The sequence below is a fragment of the Triplophysa dalaica genome, chromosome 9, assembly GCF_015846415.1.
Source record: "Triplophysa dalaica isolate WHDGS20190420 chromosome 9, ASM1584641v1, whole genome shotgun sequence".
In the NCBI taxonomy this organism is placed as follows: domain Eukaryota; kingdom Metazoa; phylum Chordata; class Actinopteri; order Cypriniformes; family Nemacheilidae; genus Triplophysa; species Triplophysa dalaica.
In genome coordinates, this window is record NC_079550.1 from 24,298,551 (window position 1) to 24,324,779 (window position 26,229).

Below are 26,229 nucleotides of genomic sequence, written 5' to 3' on the forward strand. Positions count from 1 at the left end.
CCAGATTATTAGAAACTAAAGTAAGATCAATACAAGAACATGTGTCAGAACGCATGGCTCTTCTTCTACCATTTACATTATTTAGACAAACTGACTGACATCCATCAACTCTTGAATGTGTTTTGAGTAAATGTGCAACAAAACATTAGTGTTTCTATAATAAAGGCTTTAGAGATAATTGTTGAGTAGAGCAGAATGTGTTCAGCACTTCAGTCACAATAGAGACGCTGTGGACTTATATGAGGTTTTACAGTTAACAGGTTTAGTCACAAGTCTTTTAATACTTTTATTGATTAAATATCAGACCTGAGAGGTGACTGAGAGCAATTATTTATTATTAAAAAGGTGATTTATTCACAGAAGCAAAATGAAGTTAATTCAGACTTGAGTGTTTCATCTGCTGTGAGGATGTTTGTGATCTGATGTTTACAGTGTTTCACCAGCAGAGGGCGACATAGACTGTGTGATGATGAGAGCGTTTGATAAAAGACATTAATCACACAAATACATTCAGTGAAGTATTAACTATAAGATTTAAATCTGTATCTGATCACAATATAAATATAAACTTAACATTTCAGTTGTAATAGTTGATAAGTGTGTAAGTTTTCAGTATTATTATTCAGACCTCTGAACTTTACTGAAAACACCGGAAACCACATTTTGTCGAAGTTGAAGTGAAAGTGAAAACACATTTCAGGATGCGCTTGTTTCATGAACTATTAAGAGACGAAGTAAGTATAATAATTCATCATTTATTATCTTTAAAGACATGAGCGAAGTTTTTATTTCATAAACAAACATTATTTGTGTTGAAAAGAAGAGTTGTGTTTGAAATCTGCGTTCAGAATTGTTTCATAGTTTTGTTATCGGTCACGCGTCGAGATAACGGTCTCATTAGACTGAATGTATTTAGTTTTGGATTTTCTTACATGTTTAATAATGTATTTAATAAGAATTGTATTTAATAATGTTTAATCATGTATTTGTTGAATACTTTTTGCGACATTCTAACGATATTTTAAACTTTAATGTTATAATTCTGTCAATTTCCGGCCTGAAATTACATTAGTATAGATTTTGTAAAGCTGCTTCTGAGTGTTTTTATTTATACTTCACTTTTTATTACATGTGTTTTTCCTCTTATTTATTTATTTGTCTTTTTTTGTATCATATATAAACTCAATTATTTACTCACTCTCAATCATTCTAAACATAGAAGTTTAGTTGTTTTAGTGACACTTTAAAAGAGTTCATTGTCATGACATGTTTTCTTGTGATACTCTGACGATGACAGTAAAGTTATAAAGAATATTGTTTGAATGGATTATAATTAACTTTTTCTGCCAGTGAGACGATCGAATTCTTGGTCTTGTAAACTTTATTTAAAGGGACGAAAAGCAAACAAACATGTTGATCTTGTGCAGACTGACCTCAAGTTATCCTCATGAAATATTAAAATGTGAAATATGTGCTAAACTACTCACTTATACTCATATTTCTATGTGGGGAATTGTGGACAGTATTGTCCCATATGGTCATCTTGCAATATACTTACATTGTTACCACTATAAAGACAACTCTTACTATTGTTAATGTCATGTGTAGTGTTTCTTACAGTGATCATATAGTTGTGTCATCATGGTAAAGAGTGAGACAGTAAACACAACAGTTTAGCCACAGCCACGGGCGCCGTATAGGGGGGAAAAGTTAGGACAATTCCAAGGGCCCGTGACTGACAGGGCCCCCAAAATAGGTATAAACTAATATAACATTATCAAACCATCATCATTCATAATATATATTTATATAATAATACAATTAATGATATCTTTGTTTTTGCCAGTAAAAGTAAATAAACCGCATTGACTAAAAAGTAAACATCCATATTGACCGACTACCCCCCTGTATCTGCATGAAATGGTTTGGTCCTGCCTTAGCGCTCTCAGTGACGATGTTTAGTTGCAGTCAGTAGATGTGCCAAAACTACAGTGACCACAATGTTGTCTAATCAAAATCAGCCTATGGCAGTGTTTCTCAACTCAGAGCTGCGAGATCCACTTTCCTGTCGAGTTTAGCACCAACTCTGATAAAACACCTGCAGAGGCTAATCAGTGACTTCAGGAAAAGTTGCGTTCAACTTAATGTTGGGCAGCGCAGATTGTTTGGTATATCGCATTAAAGTACCGCGAAAGCGATTAAAATGCCTATCGAGCAATCTGAACTTGAATCTCTTTTGCAATACTTAATGTTATAAGACGATAGATTTGCGCAGAGCCGCATTAAGTTGAACGCATCTCTTGTAAAGACGCTGATTAGCTTGTTCAGGTGTTATATATCAGAGTTGGGGATAAACTCTGCAGGAAAATGGATCTCGCGGCCCAGAGAGAACCACTGGCCTATAGTCTGTGAGTGGTATTAACCTGATGGCTTAATGTCTATAGTGAAATAAGCTAGCTAGCAACAGACTAGTGTTAGCCTACATTTAATTAGCATTTAATCAGCGCAGGGAAACGTTTAGCACGATAATAACCCTGGTGTGGAAATTCTTTTTTACATGTCCACTTTATTTTCTTGCTGGCGTATATGAGCAGCTAAGTAAGAAATATCTGCCGCTTTCATTGTTTTGAGAGGATGACGTTAACTTTTTTTAGTTTATTCGTTCATTCGTTGTCGTTTTTAAATCTTTCATTAATAATTATAATAATAATTAATACTAATCCTGTTAAGAGAATTTTCCATTTTGTCAAATTTTACAATAAAAATACATTGAGACCATAAAAGATAGCCTTCAGCACATTTTTTATGGTTGCTTTTAATCTAGCTTCAATCTAGCTTCAAATAGGGAACTACATACTAGACTTGCATATTTAATTAGAGTTATGTAAAGGTATTGATGGGACAGTTTGGTCTTAGAGATGTGGTGACAACAACTGCGCAGAGGGGGCCCAATTAGATTTTTTGTCATGGGGCCCAAAATTCCTGGCGGTGCCCCTGGCCACAGCAGCAGAGATCATTCAGGAATGAGATAAACCGAGACGACGGTTAAATGATGTTTTATTGTGAATAATGAATGACAGAGATTGACAGAGCTGATGATTTCCTCCACATTAATTCTGCATCATTATACTGGTACACCGACAGCTGCAGTGCGCATTGTAGCGCAGACGCTGCGCATCTTAAAGGAGGCACGCGCTGAGTGTGCGCGCGATCAGATGCTTACACATGCAGTATCGGTGAAACACATTATATTTGATCGGTTGACAAAATCGGAATTTATCACTTTGGTATAAAAAGACAATAAACCAGGATTGTCCAGCGAGGCACGCGGTTATCAAGTCATAAACCTTTCTGTCGTTTGTTACTAACATATGGACAATGTATATAAACACAAGCGATCATTACTGAGTAATATAAAGAAGAGGACATTCTCATTTCTTAGTGAATCTTACTGCAGAGCAAAACGTGATTGGCTGAAATTTACGAGTCAAAGAAATTTGAACGTGCCGATTGGCTTGCGTAGATAGTGGGCGGAGTCCACCCATTTGAGTATTGTGCGCACGTCTTGACATTAGAAATGTTTGAAAATCCACAAATTAGAGCCATCAAATAAATGACATAAATAAATTTGTAAATATATTTAATCTGTGTATTTATTTGTGAATTCCATTTCTTTTTGTGGAACGTCAAACATATATTTATGATTCACTTTTTGTGCACATGTGGATTTAAAAGATGTTTGTGAAACTCTCTATTTATATGTGGGATGTAGTTTATTTATTCAGAATAATGCAACAATTCTGATCCCACACTTGTAGGTCTGAGTCAGACTTCTCTCATCTTGTGTGAGACTTTGAGCTTTGTAACGTAAAGATCTGTACACATGCACCAACAGCTTTATGACACACTGAAGAGAATGAAAAACATGAAACTCTATCAGATGACCCTTTAAATGTGTTGTTACAGAGAGACATTTACAACGAAGAGGAGATCAGACTCGCCAGAGTTCAGCTGTGTGTCCATGAAGAGTGACACGTCTATGGATCCTATAAGAGATTTTAAAGGCGCAGACATGAAACCTCTCTTCAGGTAATCAGTTTCTGTATAAATATATTAATAATGTTACATTCTGTTCTTTATGATGTTTATTTATTTATTTCAAGGATTTTTAATGTCCACCACTTCGTCTCGGGTGATTCTTTGTCTCGTATTAAAATCACTCGACTAAAAGTGTGGCTTGAATTGGTCTACATTTACATTTACATTTAGACATTTAGCAGAGGCTTTTATCCAAAGCGATTTACAAAGAGTTTAGGAGCAATAAGCGATAGTTCATACAGGAACCATAATACATTAGGTGCCAATATAAAGTTACTGGTTTCAACAAAAGCTAGACACTACCTGTTGAGAGAAAGGGTTAGTGTATTTTATTTTTCATTTGTTTGTCAAGTATTCACAGAAGAGAGGGGTTTTAAGTAGTTTTTTAAATGTTGTGAGAGATATGGTTGAACGGACAGAGTTAGGAAGAATGTTCCACCAGGAAGGAGTTGTGAATGAGAAAGAGCGGGAGAGCGATTTACTGCCCTTATGAGAAGGCAATACAAGCCGCCGCTGGTTTACTGAAAGCAGGTTGATGGGGTGTAGGAGTGCAGGAGAGTGTGGAAGTAAGCCGGTGCAGATCCAGTGATAGTCCTGTAGGCAAGCATTAGTGACTTGAATCTGATACGGGCTGCAACTGGTAGCCAGTGAAGAGAGATGAAAAGGGGAGTCACGTGAGCCCTTTTGGGCTGTTGGAAGACAAGGCGTGCTGCTGCGTTCTGAACCAGCTGAAGTGATTTGATAGCCTTTGCAGGAAGACCAGCAAGGAGAGCATTGCAGTAGTCCAACATTGAGATTACCAGGGCCTGGACAAGGAGTTGTGCCGCATGCTCTGTGAGATATGGTCTGATCTTTCTAATGTTGAATAAGGCATACCGGCATGACCGTGTTGTCTATTCAATGTGATCATTGAAGGACAGCTGTTCATCAAATATGACTCCGAGGTTCCTGGCTGTTTTGGAATGGGTGATTGTGGTATTGCCAAGATGGATGTTGAAATCGTGTTGGACCGTAGGGTGTGCCGGAAACACGAGTAGTTCGGTCTTGGCAGGGTTCAGCTGGAGGTGATGTTCTTTCATCCAAGCTGAGATGTCCTCGAGGCAGGCTGTAATGCGAGCTGTTACAGTGGAATCGCCTGGGTGAAACGAGATGTAGATCTAGGTATCGTCAGCATAACAGTGATATGAGAAGCCATGTGCCTGTATGATGGGTCCCAGTGATGTCGTGTAGATGGAAAAAAACAGCGGTCCAAGCACCGACCCCTGAGGGACCCCAGTGATTATGTGGTGAACCGTGGACAGCGAGCCCCTCCATGACACCCTGAAGGATCTGTCGGAGAGGTAGGATTTGAACCAGCGGAGGGTAGAGCCTGTAATTCCTAGTGATGACAGGGTTGCTAGCAGTATCTGACCAAGAATGTGAATGTCAGACTGGCTGGCAAACGCATGGATGAAGTCAGTCTTGTTCACAGCTTACTGGCAGTTCCAGAGACCCATAGAGAGAGACAGAGGTGTAAAAGGGGAGATGTGAATGGGACGCGCTTGAGAGTGTGTGCGTCGTGCCTTGCGTCTTGGGTGAGAACGCGGTCTACGGTAGAATACAGGAATAAACTCGAAACACATGTTAGTAGACAATTAAATGAAAGCAAAGGTATGTTAAATATACTGATGTGCCTTGCCGTTGTCTTTGCTCGGTGGAGTCGCGCAGGTAGAGTCGCAGGTCTTTACACTCTTCGATCTTCACACGAGGGCTGACGCTACAGCTGACGCTTACCGCGACAGCGCAGAGGCACTGCTTAAGTATGTGTTGAGATTAGCGCGAACAGAATACAGCTGGAACACGCCTTCTCGATTAGCAAAACAGAGTCTGTACGACTTGAATGGGCCACGGATCAAACAACTAGCTCGGTCCTTTTAAGTGCAAACTTGTAATGTCAAGCCGTAACGAGCGACTAATGGCAAATTAAATTCAGTACAAACGCAACAAAAAGCGCTAACAACTTAGCAATCAGTCAATGAATCATTAAATAAACGAGCTCAAATAATCTTAACTAACAACAGGCAACAGTCCAGTTCAACAGTTTATACAAAGTAACGGGGTAAATAGCAGACTCACACACTACAACAGACTTGTGATGACTTGTTCGCTTCTCCTTAGTTACTGGAGTAAGCAAGCAGTTTAAATGCACTTACGGTTGCTGGAACAAGCCTTCTCGATTAGCAAAACAAAGTCTGTACGACTTGAATGGGCCACGGATCAAACAGCGATCAACTAGCTCTGATGGTAGAAGAGTTCCTTGTCTTGTCACGACCCCCATCAGTCCCTCCAGGATTTTTCAGTTTTGTTGTAGATTTTAACGCAAAATCAGACAAACTCTGCAATATTTGTGGCAGATTCAGAAATTCTCTCAGTTTTCCACAGAGTTAAATTTTCACTAAGACTTGTTACATGATGTCAAACTCAGATCAGTGATGCTCAAAATGCCAGAACTGATCCGCTTTGAGTGTCTGGAGAGATTGTGTATCTGTGTTGATTTTCAATACATGACCAGTGTAATGTCACACAGAAACACTTTAGCACGCTTTCATTGATCCAGTCAGTCAAATCTCAATGAATTTGACTCATTTGATGCCCCTTTTCTCAAAAGAACCCTTTGCAGAAACTATAAGAACTCATCAGAGATGAAAGATTACAGGAAATTTCGACTTAAGAACAAATTCTGTTACATTGATGAAATTTTGTTAATTTACAAGTCAAAGCACTGGTGTTAAAGAACTTTAGTGAAAGTACTCAGAGAATATCAGGTGATATTTAAAGTGAAAGTGACCTGTTTGTCAGGTATGGTGACACATCCCCAAAATGTGACGTCTGCATTTAACCCATCAGAGAGAAGTGAACACAAACACATTCAGTCATGAACACACACACATTAAGTCATGAACACAATCACATTAAGTCATGAAAAAACACACATTAAGTCATGAACACACGTACACCCGCTCGGGGAGCTTCAACCTTCTGGTCACAAGTCCGACTCTCTAACCATTATTGCACGACTGCCCATCTAAAAGTGATACTTCACACAATTATTTTAATTCTGTCATCATTTACTCACGCTCGAGTTGTCACACATCTGTATACATTTCTTTGTTTGACTGAACACAGAGAAAGAAATAGGTAAATAGGATGAATGTTCTTGGACCCCATTGAATCCCAAAGTAGGAATAAATGCGTGATCATTCTTATTTGGGTGAACTGTCCCTTTAATGAATGATCAATTATCATGAAATCAATTCAAAGATTTATATAGAAAATACATTCATCGAAACATGTTTTATCTTATGATTTCCCATAAAGAATATCTTAGATTTGTAAAGAACTTTATCTTCAACACTGTTAGTCCTCACCTCAATGTTGCTAGGATGACAAGTCGTAAGTTGCATTTTAGGGTGATCTGCTCGTCAATGTTAAAAATAATTGAGATGGCCAATCAACAAAATGAAGGCGTGAGGTACTGTCCAATCAAATCAAAGAAGGCGTGAGGTACTTTCCAATCAAATCAAAGAAGGCGTGAGGTACTGTCCAATCAAATCAAAGAAGGCATGAGGTACTGTCCAATCAAATCAAAGAAGGCGTGAGGTACTGTCCAATCAAATCAAAGAAGGCGTGAGGTACTTTCCAATCAAATCACAGAAGGCGTGAGGTACTGTCCAATCAAATCAAAGAAGGCGTGAGGTACCGTCCAATCAAATCAAAGAAGGCTTGAGGTACTGTCCAATCAAATCAAAGAAGGCGTGAGGTACTTTCCAATCAAATCAAAGAAGGCGTGAGGTACTGTCCAATCAAATCAAAGAAGGCATGAGGTACTGTCCAATCAAATCAAAGAAGGCGTGAGGTACTGTCCAATCAAATCAAAGAAGGCGTGAGGTACTTTCCAATCAAATCACAGAAGGCGTGAGGTACTGTCCAATCAAATCAAAGAAGGCGTGAGGTACTGTCCAATCAAATCAAAGAAGGCTTGAGGTACTGTCCAATCAAATCAATGAAGGCGTGAGGTACTGTCCAATCAAATCAAAGAAGGCGTGAGGTACTGTCCAATCAAATCAAAGAAGGCTTGAGGTACTGTCCAATCAAATCAATGAAGGCGTGAGGTACTGTCCAATCAAATCACAGAAGGCTTGAGGTACTGTCCAATCAAATCAATGAAGGCGTGAGGTACTGTCCAATCAAATCAAAGAAGGCGTGAGGTACTGTCAAATCAAATCAAAGAAGGCTTGAGGTACTGTCCAATCAAATCAATGAAGGCGTGAGGTACTGTCCAATCAAATCACAGAAGGCGTGAGGTACTGTCCAATCAAATCAAAGAAGGCGTGAGGTACTGTCCAATCAAATCAAAGAAGGCTTGAGGTACTGTCCAATCAAATCAAAGAAGGAGTGAGGTACTGTCCAATCAAATCAAAGAAGGCTTGAGGTACTGTCCAATCAAATCAAAGAAGGTGTGAGGTAGTGTCCAATCAAATCAAAGAAGGTGTGAGGTACTGTCCAATCAAATCAAAGAAGGCGTGAGGTACTGTCCAATCAAATCAAAGAAGGTGTGAGGTACTGTCCAATCAAATCAAAGAAGGCGTGAGGTACTGTCCAATCAAATCAAAGAAGGCGTGAGGTACTGTCCAATCAGATCAAAGAAGGCGTGAGGTACTGTCTAATCAAATCAAGGAAGGCGTGAGGTACTGTCCAATCAGATCAAAGAAGGCGTGAGGTACTGTCTAATCAAATCAAAGAAGGCCTGAGGTACTGTCCAATCAGATCAAAGAAGGCGTGAGGTACTGTCCAATCAAATCAAAGAAGGCGTGAGGTACTGTCCAATCAGATCAAAGAAGGCTTGAGGTACTGTCCAATCCGATCAAAGAAGGCTTGAGGTACTGTCCAATCAGATCAAAGAAGGCTTGAGGTACTGTCCAATCCAATCAAAGAAGGCGTGAGGTACTGTCCAATCAAATCAAAGAAGGTGTGAGGTACTGTCCAATCAAATCAAAGAAGGCGTGAGGTACTGTCCAATCAAATCAAAGAAGGCGTGAGGTACTGTCCAATCAAATCAAAGAAGGCGTGAGGTACTGTCTAATCAAATCAAAGAAGGCCTGAGGTACTGTCTAATCAGATCAAAGAAGGCGTGAGGTACTGTCCAATCAAATCAAAGAAGGCGTGAGGTACTGTCCAATCAGATCAAAGAAGGCTTGAGGTACTGTCCAATCCGATCAAAGAAGGCTTGAGGTACTGTCCAATCAGATCAAAGAAGGCTTGAGGTACTGTCCAATCCAATCAAAGAAGGCGTGAGGTACTGTCCAATCAAATCAAAGAAGGCGTGAGGTACTGTCCAATCAGATCAAAGAAGGCGTGAGCTACTGTCCAATCAGATCAAAGAAGTCGTGAGGTACTGTCCAATCAGATCAAAGAAGGCGTGAGGTACTGTCCAATCAAATCAAAGAAGGCGTGAGGTACTGTCCAATCAAATCAAAGAAGGCTTGAGGTACTGTCCAATCAAATCACAGGAGGCGTGAGGTACTGTCCAATCAAATCAAAGAAGGCGTGAGGTAGTGTCCAATCAGATCACAGAAGGCGTGAGGTACTGTCCAATCAAATCAAAGAAGGCGTGAGGTACTGTCCAATCAGATCAAAGAAGGCGTGAGGTACTGTCCAATCAGATCAAAGAAGGCGTGAGCTACTGTCCAATCAGATCAAAGAAGTCGTGAGGTACTGTCCAATCAAATCAAAGAAGGCGTGAGGTACTGTCCAATCAAATCAAAGAAGGCTTGAGGTACTGTCCAATCAGATCAAAGAAGGCGTGAGGTACTGTCCAATCAAATCAAAGAAGGCGTGAGGTACTGTCCAATCAAATCAAAGAAGGCTTGAGGTACTGTCCAATCAAATCAAAGAAGGCGTGAGGTACTGTCCAATCAAATCAAAGAAGGCGTGAGGTACTGTCCAATCAAATCAAAGAAGGCGTGAGCTACTGTCCAATCAGATCAAAGAAGTCGTGAGGTACTGTCCAATCAAATCAAAGAAGGCGTGAGGTACTGTCCAATCAGATCAAAGAAGACGTGAGCTACTGTCCAATCAGATCAAAGAAGTCGTGAGGTACTGTCCAATCAAATCAAAGAAGGCGTGAGGTACTGTCCAATCAAATCAAAGAAGGCTTGAGGTACAGTCCAATCAAATCAAAGAAGGTACTGTCCAATCAAATCAAAGAAGGCGTGAGGTACTGTCCAATCAAATCAAAGAAGGCTTGAGGTACAGTCCAATCAAATCAAAGAAGGTACTGTCCAATCAAATCAAAGAAGGCGTGAGGTACAGTCCAATCAAATCAAAGAAGGTGTGAGGTACTGTCCAATCAAATCAAAGAAGGCGGACATTCAACAGAAGATCCTTTAGGTAACACACAAGTTTTGTATCTAAACTGGGCTCCAGACAGCACTTAAAATTATGATATTAGTGACCATAAGTATTAATGAGACAGTGATATTTGTGCAGAGATTGAAACCATTGACAGTGTAAACACACATGTTATGATTGTAAAACACACATGACTTTAATGTGTTGGTATCACGTCATGTGTTGTGTCATCATCTCTGTCAAGCACCAACACTAATAAAACATCAACTCACACTGTGACGACATGAGCAAGAGACTGAGAGGATTCCTTCTGCTGTTCAGATATCACTTTTGTGTTTCTGCCATGAAAAGAGATCAGAGTAGATGAGGATCTACAGTGACCTGAATATTGGCACTCTTGGTAAATATGAGCAAAGAAGGCTGTAAAATAAAGCTGCATTGATTTTCCTTTTGATCTTGTGGTAACGCTTCAGATTACAGCCCGCAGTGTTCAACGTCTCCTTATTTTGTGACCAATGTCTCTGAATTTTGTTGAAGACATTTGTTAAGATCTTTAAATGAAAAGTTTATCAGATAATAAATAAAATAAATATGATTAGACACGGCCTGATCTCAGGAATAAAATATAAAAAAACATGTTAATATCTTGACATATTTGATGATTTTTTGGGTGGGAAATGTTATTTTCATGATTATAAACACATGCTTACACAGAAAAACAATGAGTGCTGTATAATTTACTCTGTGAGACAAATACATAATAATACTATTTAAATACATAATAATAAGTCTATTTTTTATATTAACAGAATAGATAGGTAAGATATTGTATGTGTTAACTTGTTGAAAACAGTAATTCAGTTCATGATTAACAGTAATGTGTTGTGTGTTATAGATCAGATGATCAGAAGAGATCAGATCCAGAGTTCAGCTGTGTGTCTATGAAGAGTGACTGGTCTATGGAGCTGCCAAACAACTTTAAGAGTGGAGACACAAGACCTGATGTCAGGTAAAAACTATTAATAAAACATGATTATACCTTAACATATTATTAGATGATTTATCTTGTAAACGAGATTGATGAGACCTAATCCTGGGTATAAAATATTGTGGTGTTGTACACCAAGAGTAAAATAAGATTGCAACTATGCAATTGTATGTCAGTATCAGACGTAAACGTAATTGGTTCAAAGTTATGTCAAGGTGTCTTATTGGAGCAGTATGGGATGTTCCGCCCCTCTGTAAAACCGGAAATAGAAAAGAGTCTGTTAGAACGTGGGTGCTCCGGTGGTAGAGAGTATGGCCACACGTGTTTAACTGCTGTCAAAAATAAACATCTTTCTGCTGAATGTATTGTCTCTCGCCGTGTTCTATCCTGTTACCATTCCCGAGGGACTGTTCCCTAAGACACAACAAATATCTCTTAAGAAGATTATTTGACATTTCATTTAATGAGAGATTGTTTCTTGTGAGTGTTTGTTTACATTTGCATTACATTTAGTCCTTCAGCAGACGCTTTTGTTTAAAGTGTCACACAAAATGAGGAAGAATGAAAGCAATCATGACAGCAAAAGAACAAAATGTACAAATGCATTTAAAAACATGACAAAATTAGCTAGAAAACAGTATATTATTTTCTTACATTTTGAAGAATGGACAGAACAGAAAGTAAGTGCTTGTGTTAATGAGTCAGTTGTTGATGAAAGAGGAAAGTCTTCAGATATTTCTTGAAAACGGTGGAGCTGGATTCAGCTGCTCTGGTAGGGGTGGGCATTTCATTCATTTGCAAGTGTCTGATTCTTGCTTTTCAACTGTGTCATCCAGACGAGTCATAACAGAGCCCGTCTGTAAGAGAGGGAAGATTGATCTGTTGAAGAATCAACCACAAAACTTCAATGAAAACATGGTTTCTGGTTTCAGGTAAATCATATTAATCATCACTCACCACATTACTTCATGCTAAAAATACATATTCTGTCATTTATTAATCCTCATGACGTTCCATTCATTTTGAACTAAACTTAAAATATTTTTATAAAGAAATATCTGTCACTTCATATGGCCCTACAACAGCATTTAGTTTTATGATAAAAAGAGACGATTGTAATATTTTGAGAATAAAGTCAAAACTTTGAGTGCCAAAACATGATCTTATTGTTTCTCACAAAACATACAAAAAAATTCAAACCCACTGTGCTTTGCATTGGACTAATATAATGGGTTCATGTTATTTTCGGAACATCAACAACATCAACTACATAAGATGTTAAAATGACGACAGTGGTAAACAATTTATCTGAATTTGTACAAAGTAATATACATCTGAGATGATCTAAGGAAGAGTTATCATGAGAGAATGAGTGAACAATTCCTCTAAAACATAAATCTTTTAAAGATTATGAAACAAATACACAGCAGAAGTCTTGCTCCGGGCATTTAGTTTTCTATCTTGAGGAATTATTTTTATTTTTACTTTACAGCAATGACTCTGAACCTCCTGAAGTCTTGAGAACATTTAAATCAAACCTGAGGAAGAAGTTTGAGTGTTTGTGTGAAGGAACATCAGATGAGAGAAACCCAACACTGCTGAATGAGATCTACACAGAGCTCTACATCACAGAGAGTGAAAGTGGAGAGATCTGTAATGAACATGAGGTGAGACAGATTGAGACACAATCCAGGAGAACAGCAACAGAGGACACACCAATCAAATGCAATGACATCTTTAAAGCTTTACCTGCACAAGACAAACCCATCAGAAGTGTGCTGACAAAGGGAGTCGCTGGCATTGGAAAAACAGTCTCTGTGCAGAAGTTCATTCTGGACTGGGCTGAAGGGAAAGAGAATCAGGACGTCCACCTCATATTTCCACTTCCTTTCAGAGAGATCAATCTGATGAAGAACCAAACACTCAGTCTTTTACATCTTCTTCATCTTTTCTTCCCAGAGACAAAAGAAATGGAAATCTCCAGCGGTGAATATAAAGTGTTGTTCATCTTTGATGGTTTGGATGAGTGTCGTGTGTCTCTGGATTTTCACAGCAGTGTGAGGTTGTGTGATGTCAGTGAATCAGCCTCAGTGGACGTGATCCTGACAAACCTCATGAAGGGGAATCTGCTTCCCTCTGCTCTCATCTGGATCACCTCCAGACCAGCAGCAGCTGATCTCATCCCCTCTGAGTGTGTTGATCGAGTCACAGAGGTACGAGGCTTCACTGACAAACAGAAGGAGGAATACTTCAGCAAGAGAATCAGTGATGAGAGTCTGAACAACAGAATCATCTCACACCTGAAGTCATCCAGGAGCCTCTACATCATGTGTCACATCCCAGTGTTCTGCTGGATTTCAGCCACTGTTCTAGAGAGAATGTTGAGTGAAGCAGAGAGTGAAGGAGAGATCCCCAAGACTCTCACTCAAATGTACACACACTTCCTGATCATTCAGACAAACATCAAACATCAGAAGGACTATGAGAAGAAAGTGAAGAATTATGAAGACATGATCTTCAAACTGGCCAAACTGGCTTTTGAGCAGCTTGTGAAAGGGAACCTGATCTTCTATGATGAGCATGGCCGCATTAACAATAGGGCTAGGCGGGGCTAAAGCCCCGGGGCCCGAGCAAGGAGGGGGCCCGTGATTGGCTGAGGAGCAGATTGATTACTACTAGCCATCTGATTGCCAAAGCCTTACCACGCCCCCCCACAAATTAGCCCTGTTATTTACTAGCACTTTGCCGTATATTCCATGCATTCGCGTTATGATTGGTCAGGTCGCATGTCAATCAAACCCCCGTGGGCAGCAGGGCACGGTGAATTGAAACATCACGTTTGAATTTGATATACCAAATCAAATGCATTTATTTTATATACAACAATTCAGCTTAGGCCTATCAGGCGATGGCTGCCTGCGCCTTATTAGAATATAGCCTACGCATCAACCAATCAATCGCCTCCACTCTTCACTTCATTCTTGACTATTCTTAAAATTGCCACGCAAAAAACAGTCTTCGACAGCTAAAAATGTCATCTTAAAAAAAAAAATGTGCGAGTGGGGCTCAAAAAATGATTTTTTTAAAAGCTAAACAGCAGAGGAAACATGAGCTACTCAGTAAAATCCCAAAACTATCGGGTTATTTTACTAAAGCTGATGATCACGGAGTGGTGGATGTTGGAGCTGATGATAAAGACACAGCGTCATCATCGACCCCACATATTTCAGGTAACGTTAACTGTTAAGTTTGATTATTAACTTGATGGATGTATGATATTGCTTTTGTGTTTGATCAAACTATTCGCCTAAAGTACTGGCAGTGGCGATAGTGCTAATGTTTGAATTTGCTTGATAGTGCTAATGAAATATGTCAATTGTGCTGCGCCATCATCATGATGTAAGTTTATAGTTTAAACACGTATTTAAGCATTGTGGTATAGATACAAATTATTTTAAACTGCTCAGGCACAATAAGCAGCAGGAGAGGATTCATTTTGTAAATGCTCGTTTTGATACCATGGTGAACTTGAGACGGTTTGCACAGCGCACTTGGTCTTAAAGTGACAGAAGCTGCTAATAAAGCTGCTGTCGCCATTGTGTCAATAATGTTAATCAAACAACCGAACGTAATTTACTGTCCTTGACTGAATCACTTTAGTAAAATACATAAGAATGGATGTTGAATTTATATTGAAAGCTATGTATTGAATATTTGATTACTTTATACAATATTATTCAGTGCTTAAGGTTTTTCAAGTAGGTCGATTTCTTATGTGCCTTTGTTCTATTATTATTTGTGATTCTTGTCATCAGTAAGCTTGATATCCATTTCTTAAGCTACTATTATTTTTTGTAATATTGAAAATTAACACAATAATTATGAAATTTTAGTGCCATTTACTTTTGATATGATAAAAATATTAAAATTAATATAACTTGACTGTGAAGTATATTGTTCGATAAAATGACTCCGTATGATGATATAGGCTAACATTTAGCTCATCGCTCACCCCTATATATTCTCTATTAGCAAGAAGACATGTTGACAGGTTAGTGTTAATCTAACAGCATGTGTAAAAATGTGTTTCATGATTATCCTAACCAGATCACCAGAAACATGAAACATCGACATCTGCTGCTGGAGATAATGAGACTGAGCTAGGAGATAACGTTTCGGTTGAAGTTGATGCAAATAATAATGAACTGAGATTATATTTATGTAAAACAACTTCAGCAGTGTTTTAGAAAAAAGCAGGGTTTTTTTTCTCTTTCTCTGTAGTTGGTGACCTAAAGTGGTGGGGGGGGCCTGCAGTAACTCATAGCCCCGGGGCCCAGTGAGCTCTTAATGCGGCCCTGATGATGAGGACCTGAGAGAGTGTGGCATTGATGTAGCAGAAGCATCAGTGTACTCAGGATTGTGCACTCAGATCTTCAGAGAGGAGTTTGGCTTGTATCAGGGGAAAGTTTACTGCTTTGTTCATCTGAGCATTCAGGAACATCTCGCAGCTCTTTATGCTCACTTCTCCATCACATTGAACAAGAGAAATGTGTTTAATAAATCTAGAAGATCATATCAAGTAAAGACGTCAATATCTGAGCTGCATCAGAGAGCTGTAGACGAGTCTCTACAGAGTAAAAATGGACATCTGGATCTTTTTCTTCGTTTTCTTCTGGGTTTGTCTCTGGAGTCTAATCAGAATCTTCTAGGAGGTTTGATGACACAGACAGTAAGAAGCTCTCACAGCAATGAGAAAACAGTCGAGTATATCAAGAAGAAGATCAGCAGCACTCGCTCTCCAGAGAAATCCATCAATCTGTTTCACTGTCTGAATGAACTGGGTGATGATTCATTATTGGAGGAAATCCAACATCATCTGAAATCTGGAACATTAAGTCAAACCAAACTGTCTTCATCTCAGTGGTCAGCTGTAGCTTTTGTGTTGTTGACATCAGAACACGAGCTGAAGGAGTTTAAACTGAGTGATTTTGTTAGTGGAGGAAACAAAGATGACAGAAAGAAGGTTATTAAGTATCTGCTGCCTGTGATTCATGAATCCAGATCAGTTCAGTAAGTGTGAACAGTCACTTCACTCTTTAAACATTATTCATTAAGAAAAGTCTCACAGATCTTCAGTACTGCAGATGTCAAACCGAGTTTAGTGTTCATTTACATTTATCATTTAACAGACCCTTTAATCCAAAGCGACTTACAAAGAGTTCAGGGAGCAGTAAACGATATGTGAAACAGGAACAATAATACAGTAGGGGCCAATTCAAAGTTACTGGTGTGATTATTAGTGTGTTTCAATTATCAATTAGTGTGATTTTTTTTTTTTTTCATTTGTCTGTCAAGTACACACAGAAGAGATGATGTTACGTCTCTCGTTATTTAGATTTTATTTGTCTAGGATTTTTATTAGACACAACACAAAATTAACATAGTTGTATGTGTGTGTAATGGTAGTAACAAAAAAGGCAAAGGAAAAAGACAGTTTCAAGGATTTAATTTCATTACAGATCGTAAGATAAAGTAATAGAATGATAAAGTTGATATATACTATATGTACAAAGTAAAGAAGATAATGATTATATTAGTTTTCAATCAATAAACAATGTGGTGGAGAGGATGGAGTACAAGAGTGATGCTTAGATCAAAGATAAAAATATACCCAAAAGTAAGCTAACTTATGTTAAGGATCTTACTGATTAACAATAGAACATGTAAAAAGAAACATCTTCAGCGTACAAGACGCTAAAACTAAAATTAAGCTCACTAACAAAACAGAAAATACATAATTAGCACCACTCCTACTTCTGGTGTGTCTAATATATGATTACATAATCTACGTGCATAAATGTAGGTCGCGACTTGCTTACCAATCTCTCCTGCCAAGATAGTTGATTTAGAGCCGGGACAACGGCTGAAGCTTCCACGCATATATCCATGGCGTAAATGTCAAACACACGAGCACACAAACAAACACCACCACGAACAACAAAACAAGAGAGCAGTGATCCGACTACAAACAGTAAAAACATTAAATCCCAGAGCACGGAACAATCTCTCAGACAAGTCTCCAATGAGAAAGTCCTCAAAGAGCATGCACTCTGCCCAAACCAGAGTCTGTTTTCCCTCTGCTGCCATCCGTTTTAAAAACCACTCGTAAGCCGCTCTGTGACTGGCAATTTGTGGAGCGATCTCTGACATCAGAACACCATGCCCGCAGCTTGACAGACGGATCATCCAATAGATTTCCAAATCTGAAACAGAGTACAGACACGCACACACGCAACTATACATTGCAAACACAATTACACAGAACAGCGTTTGTAACAGATGGGTTTTAAGTAGTTTTTTTAATGTTGTGAGAGATGTGGTTGATCGGACCGAGTTAGGAAGAATGTTTCACCAGAAAGGAGTTGTGAATGAGAATGATTGGGCAAGCCATTTACTGCTCTAATGGGAAGGCAATACAAGACGCCGCTGGTTTTCTGAATGCAGGGATCTTGATGGGGTTTAGGATGACCGCGTTGTCTTTGCAATGTGATCATTGAAGGACAGCTGTTCATCAAATATGACTCCTAGGTTCCTGGCTGTTTTGAAAGGAGTGATTGTTGTGTTGCCAATGTGACCTGGCGACGAGGATGGGATCGCTAACCGGATCTAGGTTAAATGGTTCTTGACTACGCCACCTGGTGCCTCTCACACCAGGATATACTCTGAGTCTCAACTGCTTGAGACATCATCTAAGGCAAGTAGGTTCATAGAAATGCACCAAGGATGAACTAAACAGAGACGTGCTTTCAATAGAAAAACAATAATACTTTATTGTACATTAAAAATGATTTAAAAGAGTGGTGGCATCACACTAGAGGCACAGTAGGTACAAACAACAATGATTGGACTAGAAAGAAAACTGACCTGGCATTGGCTGTTCAAGAAACAATACAATTAACAAATTAACAAAAGAAATACTGGCTCACTATCAAGGCAAGTTACCTGTCCGGAATACCCACGACGTTCACCACCCGTGCTTTGGACTCTAGGGCCCACAATCGCATGCATGCGCGCACACCCCCACACACACACACACACAGGCACAACCACTACAAGCTAATAATTCAATCAATATGGTGAAGTGCAGTTTACCACTACAACGCGTGGAGCAATGTGTAAGAACCGAACCAGGAACCTCCCTTGTGGGCAGCTACAAGAAAGGACAAAAAAAGTTATTATCGATAAGAATATAAAATTATACACTACTTGAACAGCCAATACCCGGTGAATTAACCATAATAAAGAAAAGAAAATTTATATCTAGGAAGAAAACTTAATTTAGGCAAGGCAAAGCAGCAGGAGCAATCTGCCTGCAGACAAAATCATTAACATTAGTGCTTAATATACACATACATAATCACATTGCATCCAAACATCTCCTAAAAACCCTTTTCTTTTACCTCAATGTTGACATACACAGTGACACCGATCCAAAGCCGTAACAAGACTGGAATAATCTGGACACCAGTGAATCGCTCCGAGTCCAAAAGTAAAGACGGTTATATAGAAACCAGCCTAGCCTCAAATGAGCTGTTTAGCCACTCTCGGTGAGCTGGGTGACGTCAGAGGGCTACCATAACTGCCGAGGGACAAACTTCAATCAGACAGTGATTACTCTGCCGGTTACACCAACATGGATGGTGAGATCGTGTTGCACCGTGGGGTGAGCCAGAAACACAAGTAGTTCTATCTTGGCAGGGTTCAGCTGGAGGTGATGCCCTTTCATCCAAGCTGAGATGTCCTTGAGGCAGGCTGTAATGCAAGCTGCTACATTGGTCCAAGCACCGATCCCTGAGGGACCCCACTGATTATGTGACAAGCAGTTGGCAGCGAGGCCCTCCATGACACCCTGAAGTATCTGCCAGAAGGGGTAGGATTTGAACCAGCGGAGAGGAGAGCCTGAGATTCCTAGCAATGACAGGGTCGCTAGCAATAGTATCTGGTGATTGACAGTGTCAAACACTGCAGACAGGTCTAGCAGAATCAGGACCGAGGATTTAGATTTCGTCTTGGCTTGCCGTAGTGCTTCTGTGACCTATAGCAGTGTAGTCTCAGTGGAGTGGTTTGTTTTGAAGCCAGACTGCTTGTCATCCAGTAGTTTTTTCTGGGATAGGTAGGAAGACACCTGGTTGAAAGCTGCCCTTTCCAGTGTTTTTGCAATAAATGGGAGGAGAGAGACTGGTCTGTAACTGTCGGGAGTAGATGGGTCCAATGTGCATTTCTTCAGTAGTTGCGTGACCTGGGCCTGTTTGAATGTGGATGGAAAAGTGCCGCTGAGCAGTGAGGTGTTGATGATGTGTGTGAGTGCAGGTGTGAGTGTGCTTGATATGGCCTGAAGGAGATGGGAGGGTATTTGGTCAAGCGGACAGGTGGTGGGGTGAGTGACGTCTGGTGAATTCAGTGTCCGTCAGTGGGGTGAAAGAGGAGAGTTCGATGGTTGAAGTGAGGGAGGTGTGTACCGAGGTCTGAGGTGCTGAGAACTGATTTCTGATGGATGATGTTTTGTCAGTGAAAAATACAGTGAAGTCTTCCGCAGTCAAAGATGAAGTTTCCACAGGTGTTCAGTGTGTTCAATGTTTCCCACAAGACTTTTCTTCATTTCTCAACAGGTTGTGCGATTGTAAAATGACAGATGAAGATTGTGTTTCTCAGAGTTCAGCCTTAAGATCAAAGCCCTCACACCGGAGACAACTGGATCTGTCTGGGATAGATCTAGGAGATTCAGGCGTGAAGCTGATCTCTACTGTACTGGAGAATCCTCACTGTAAACTGAAGACACTGAAGTAAGATCATCTCTCTGATAGTCACACATGTACTGAGTCTTAGTAAATCATTTCCTACAGACGTGGAAAATAACAGACCATTTCAAAACTGTTTTCAGTTTTTATGGGTAGATGTTTAAGTAAAATAAAAAAAATTGTTTTCCATATTGACTATTTCTTCAAAACAAGTTCATATTCATGTTTAAACAACACAATAATAAGGTTTTTCTAGTAATTTAATGATGAGAATAAAATCTCTGTAAAAGAAAACGATGATTGTCATTTATTGAACATGTTTATTTAATAATGACATTCCTACTGAAGTGAGAGACTGAAGTGTGTGTTATTGTTCTCTACAGGTTGAACTGGTGTGAGATCACAATCTCAGATGAAGGTTGTGTTGCTCTGACTTCAACTCAGACTCTAAGAGATTCAGAAGTGAAGCAGATCTGTGATGTACTGGAGAATCCTCACTGTAAACTGGAGACACTGAAGTAGGATCATCTCTCTGATAGTCACACACACTGATCACACAACATTCATTCATGTTTATCAGTGTGTACTTTTAAAACAAAAATAAATAATACTGTAAACACTCCATTAAATTCAGTTGTTTGGCTCGACATCAAGTGATCAGTCAGTGCTTGAAGTTCAAAAAATCAGGCGGTAAAAACATCTGAGGGCCAGATAGATAGAGACCGGGTCAGCTCATGTTTAAAACACTTTGACCTGTCAGTGTTCCTCATTCCTGGTGAACATGTAGGACTGGCATCCGGGGGGGGCGTATGCCTCGGAAAGCACCTTCCCACCCTCCAAGAGGTTGGGTCAGTCTGCTATCTACCTTTTTTCTTCCCCAAAACCCATGGCTAAGAAACTGGTACCTCACCAACCTTCCTTCTTACCCAGACATTGATTAAAAACAGGCATTCCATCCATGACTAAGCAAGCACTCCCTGGGGGTGCAGCCTTCCCCCTTAGGCCGGGACACCATGAGACCTATCACAGATAGCTCTAACCGGACCTAGTGCTGCCGGATGCTGCAACACCCCCACGTGGGTTGTTCCATATGATATATCATCATGAGAATGGTTCCCACTCTTGGTAACCCATGAGCTTCCCCAGGTGGGCCTCCACCTCGCGGTTAACCATTCAGTCCGCACGTTCCGTGCGTTCTCCTCGAAGGACGAGACCATACCTATATCCACCATATTCCTCCTTGCTGGTAGGAGGTGGCCTCTGCAGCGCATCCCTGATTAAGAGTTGTGCGAGCCGGAAAGGTTACCGGTCAGGGCTGTACCCATCTCTCTCCTAGAAAGCTCTGGAACCCCCCGACCACCACACTGGAAGGTTACAGTTTCGCGAAAAATTCGAGCCGACGCGCCCAGGCCTGTTACCGTCGCTTCGCTAGAGATTGTGACGCGATACAGCATTGTGGCGTTTTCCATAGGCAACCCCATCTGTCGTTCTCGACACAACGTTGAGAGACAGACAGAAAGGGAACGTCTTGGTTACGTATGTAACCTCAGTTCCCTGATGAAGGGAACGAGACATTGTGTGCCTTATGCCACAAACATGTATCGTAATTTGCTGCAGTCGTGAGAGGCTCTCAGGCTCTTCAGAACAAGAGGTAAATGAAATCCTTTTATACCGGACATCCGGGGGCTTGAGACCGGCATGCAAATTTAATTCGCCAAATTTCATTGGCCTTTTCTATAGTAGTCAGAGTTGATTGGTTCTCAAGGGCGAACCTATCTGTCGTTCTCGACACAACGTCTCGTTCCCTCCATCAGGGAACTGAGGTTACATACATAACCAAGATGTTTTAATGATGTGTGAGTTCATATGTCACTTACTTTCAAGCACCAATAAAAAACAGCGTTCATGAATACTGAAGTCAAGTAGTGCGTTTGCACATTCAGGGCGTGATGTGTTACGCGATGGAGGAGTTATTTAGTGTTTTCCTAATGAATACTTTCAGTTCAAAAGATCAAATCCACATAGACAGCTCTGATGAGTAACATACAGACTTAAAGCTGAAAGCCGTTCGACTCTAAAACATAATCACATAATCACATAAAAACATTCCCTTTAAGAACTTTTTCCTTAAAGGGAAAGTTCACTCCACCATATCATCATTTATTATCATTCAAATCTATTCCAACATCATTCATTCACGCTTATTTTTGAAAACCTCTATATGACTAAGAAGATGTTTCGAGAAATGTCTCCGTGGTTTTGTGTCCATATAATGAAAGTCAATAGGGTTCAATGTTGTTTGCTTACCAGCGTTCTTTCAAATATCTTCTTCTTAGCTCTGGAGAAGTAATCAGACAGGTTTAAAATGACACGAGGGTGAGTTAAAGCTACTACACCATAAGACTATTGCAATATCTGAAAAAATGCAAAATATTGCCTACGTATTGTTATCAGCAAAATTTCACTAAATATCTTTTTTGACAATATCACAAACCCCTAATGTTTATTTAGTAATGACATTTTGCTGAAGTGTGTGTTATTGTTTTCTACTGTCGATACTTTCGATTTTTTTACTTAAATTAATCCAAAGTTTAAGATTCCAAAGAATCTTAATTTACATTTTTTTTCTATTCTTTATAATTAAACGCGTCTCTCAACACAAACATCTGTGTGTATGAAGTGAGAGACTGAAGTGTGTGTTATTCTTCTCTACAGGTTGAGAGAGTGTAAGATCACAGATGAAGGTTGTGTTGCTCTGACTTCAGCTCTGAGATCAAACCCCTCACACCTGAGACATCTGGATCTGTCTGATAATAATGTAGGAGATTCAGGAGTGAAGCTGATCTCTACTGTACTGGAGAATCCTCACTGTAAACTGGAGACACTGGAGTAAGATTTAATAAAACATTTTATTTCATCCTCTTTCAAATTATAAATAAATCTTAAAAACATTTCTTATCTCAGTCCTGAAGGACGTCTAGTCAGTGTTGTCAGCTTAGTTACTTTGTTTCTAGATTTTGTGTCTTATTATAAAAGCATGTAGTGATAAATCTGGTGAGTTTGTATAAATGTTAAACACAAGAGCAGGAGCACATTACTGTGTTCGGTGAGCGACAGGAAGAAGCAGTTGAAGTTGCTGCGTCATGTGTTTTATTACAAAAGAAAAGCTACTTAGTTGGGTCTCTTAAACGAGGACATGATTATAAATCTGTGGTTAAGTTTTATTAACAACACTGTTCCAAAACAACACAAATCCAAAATCTGAGTGTGTGCAGCACATCAACACCTGGTTGTGCACAACGACTGTTTCTAAAAAATGGAGCAAATCCATCTTTGTGAGGACAATCTGCTGCTTCTCACTCACAGCCTGAAAGAACATTTACATTATTAAAGAATTTGTAACTGACTATTCAAACGAAAGCTTTTTGTCGGTCCTACGATCACAAATGCATAAATTGTTTTATATTTATGAGTCTGAATCCATTGGGAGCTTCGTATCCTCTGTTCTCCCCTTAGCGTGATGCTACACCAAAAAAGTAAATATAAGTCATTATATTCAGTAACTATGTCCCCTCGTTCTCTTTGCGTCGAGACACGGCATCAAAGGCAGCTCAAGAAGTATAGATAGAGTTCATAGATATAGTTAGTTCATTGTTACACCTAATAGTTTTTTTAATTACATTTTTTATAAAACCTTACCGATCTGTTAAGCTTTGCTGGTAAAGTTGATTAATCCGCTTGGTCAAGTTCATTTTCTAAATCATATTCATGCTTGAACTCACACAGTACCGGTGACATTATCAGCTGTCAATATGTTGAGCACAGATCAGACATGAGATCTTGCCATAAAGAAAAACACTACAGAAATAAAGAAACAGACAAATAAAGAAAAAGAGCTTTTGTATTAGAATTTATGTTAAATGATGCATTGAAGTATTTGAAATCTGATTTTTATTTTAATAGATTAAACACAACCAATAAACAAACTTTAAACACCACACAGTTTACTGGGACTTTGTAAAATGCTTAATGTGAAAAGCACTTAACGTACCCAAACAACCAGCAGAAAAAAACTCAATTTCTGTCAAATCTTACTTGTAATAAACACAAGCTGCTGTCAACAGAAGGAGTTGTTATTCCACAGATAAAGTGAATAATGTCACGTTAAGTGTTTTCTCCTCCATAGAAGTCCATTATAAGGAAACAGTTTAATGTGGGACATTCACACACGCTTAACATGAAACTTTACTTGTTGTGTTTATATTCTGAGCTCATCAGATCATCTGCACATGAAAAACTTTATTTACAGAAGCGCTCGGCTCTGTCAACACTAACTCTCGTCTTCTTTCATTTGATTGGTCACCTCACTTATTTTGACATTGAGGAGCGCTGTTAGACAACTGAGACGTTATCAAATGTTTGAGCATTAAATACACTTCAGCTTTTACACAATTATTACACACATTTGATGACACACTATAGAAACAATGGTGCGTACGGTCCTGTGTAAGAAAACAGATGTGTGGTGTGAGAGCGTGAGAACAGCATTTTAATGATGAGGTGAAGATTTAACATGATGATGAATGTTATTCAGTGTAATATGTGTTTCATTCATGACATTCTGCTGAAGTGAGAGACTGAAGTGTGTGTTATTGTTCTCTACAGGTTGTGTCAGTGTGAGATCACAAGTGAAGGTTGTGTTGCTCTGGCTTCAGCTCTGAGATCAAACCCCTCACACCTGAGACATCTGGATCTGTCTGATAATTATAAACTAAGAGATTCTGGAGTGAAGCTTCTCTTTGAGCTGAGAGATGATCCACATTATAAACTAGAGACAGTGTGGTGAGTAGAGCTCATTTAAATAAATGTTTCATCAGTTCAACAACTATAAAAACTTACTCAAATAAATGTAAATGACTCTGGTGCTGTTATAAGATCAGTGTTTCTGTTTTAAGACATTTCTCATTATTATTTCCTTATAATTTGTTTGTTAAAATCTTTCTACCCATCTCTACCCCTCTGACTAGTTTAAGTTTTTGTCAAAATACAAATATTTCTTAGTTTATTCAAACTTCATTTGTGTTTTTCTGAGATTTTAGCCCAACTGAAAACAAAAACGATATTTTTCAAAACAGTTTGTGGAGCACATATGAGTTGTGAATAATAAAACACAAGAGTAAATGTGAAGTGTACAGATGAACACACTTGATGTTTTATAAGTGCAGCACAATAAGAATTCAATTCAATGAGTGTGATGAAGAGTCTGTTCACTTCAGGATTTAATACTGTCATCTTACTCTTCTTAAACATATGATTATTATTGATGTGGAGCTTTATTCTTTTATTTCCTGCTGTTTGTTTGATGGATGTTCACCTCAGTGTTTGTGCACACATGGGTAGATGTTTTTATTTGATGCTCTTCATCATTATTATTGATCAAATCATCATCATCATCATCACACGTGTGCAGTGAGTGAAAGTCTTGAGTGCTTCAGACACTGCAGAATACTGACAGACTGTAGAAATAACAACACACAATATATACACAAAACATCTACACAATAAAGTGATAGATGACGCATATAATACAGGTTAAAAGTTCAACAGAGGAAGATTAAAGTGAGTTTATTATTGTTGATATGTGTAGTGATGATACATTACTTCTGTCTTTGTGTTTCTCTTTTAGGATTTGGTGGTGGCAGTAAGGTGTGTGTTTAAAGGTGTGTGTGTGTGTGATCTTCAGTATCATCTGATGGACAATAAGAAGACGACACTATAATGAGATCACAGACACACAATCAACACAGAATGAAGACACAATAACACCTCACACTGATAACACTGTTGAAAACGTCTCGGTTACGTCTGTAACCTTCGTTCCCTGATGGAGGGAACGAGACGTTGTGTTGAGAGACAGACTGGGGTTTGATTCTGAGAACCTATCATCTCCGAGAT

At 39.2% G+C, this 26,229-nt stretch overlaps 1 protein-coding gene across 1 annotated transcript; it reads left to right on the forward strand.

The window, feature by feature from the left end:
• The first annotated feature begins 665 nt into the window (after positions 1-665).
• Positions 666-26,218, forward strand: LOC130428800 (NACHT, LRR and PYD domains-containing protein 3-like). Its single transcript, XM_056757054.1, has 11 exons — positions 666-734; positions 3,967-4,089; positions 11,384-11,497; positions 12,313-12,408; positions 12,969-14,047; positions 15,835-16,546; positions 20,146-20,319; positions 20,658-20,792; positions 22,990-23,163; positions 24,940-25,116; positions 25,961-26,218. Exons 2-11 carry the CDS (start codon positions 4,022-4,024, stop codon positions 25,977-25,979), a joined length of 2,748 nt encoding a protein of 915 aa, XP_056613032.1. The 5' UTR covers positions 666-734; positions 3,967-4,021; the 3' UTR covers positions 25,980-26,218.
• The last annotated feature ends 11 nt before the right edge of the window (positions 26,219-26,229 follow it).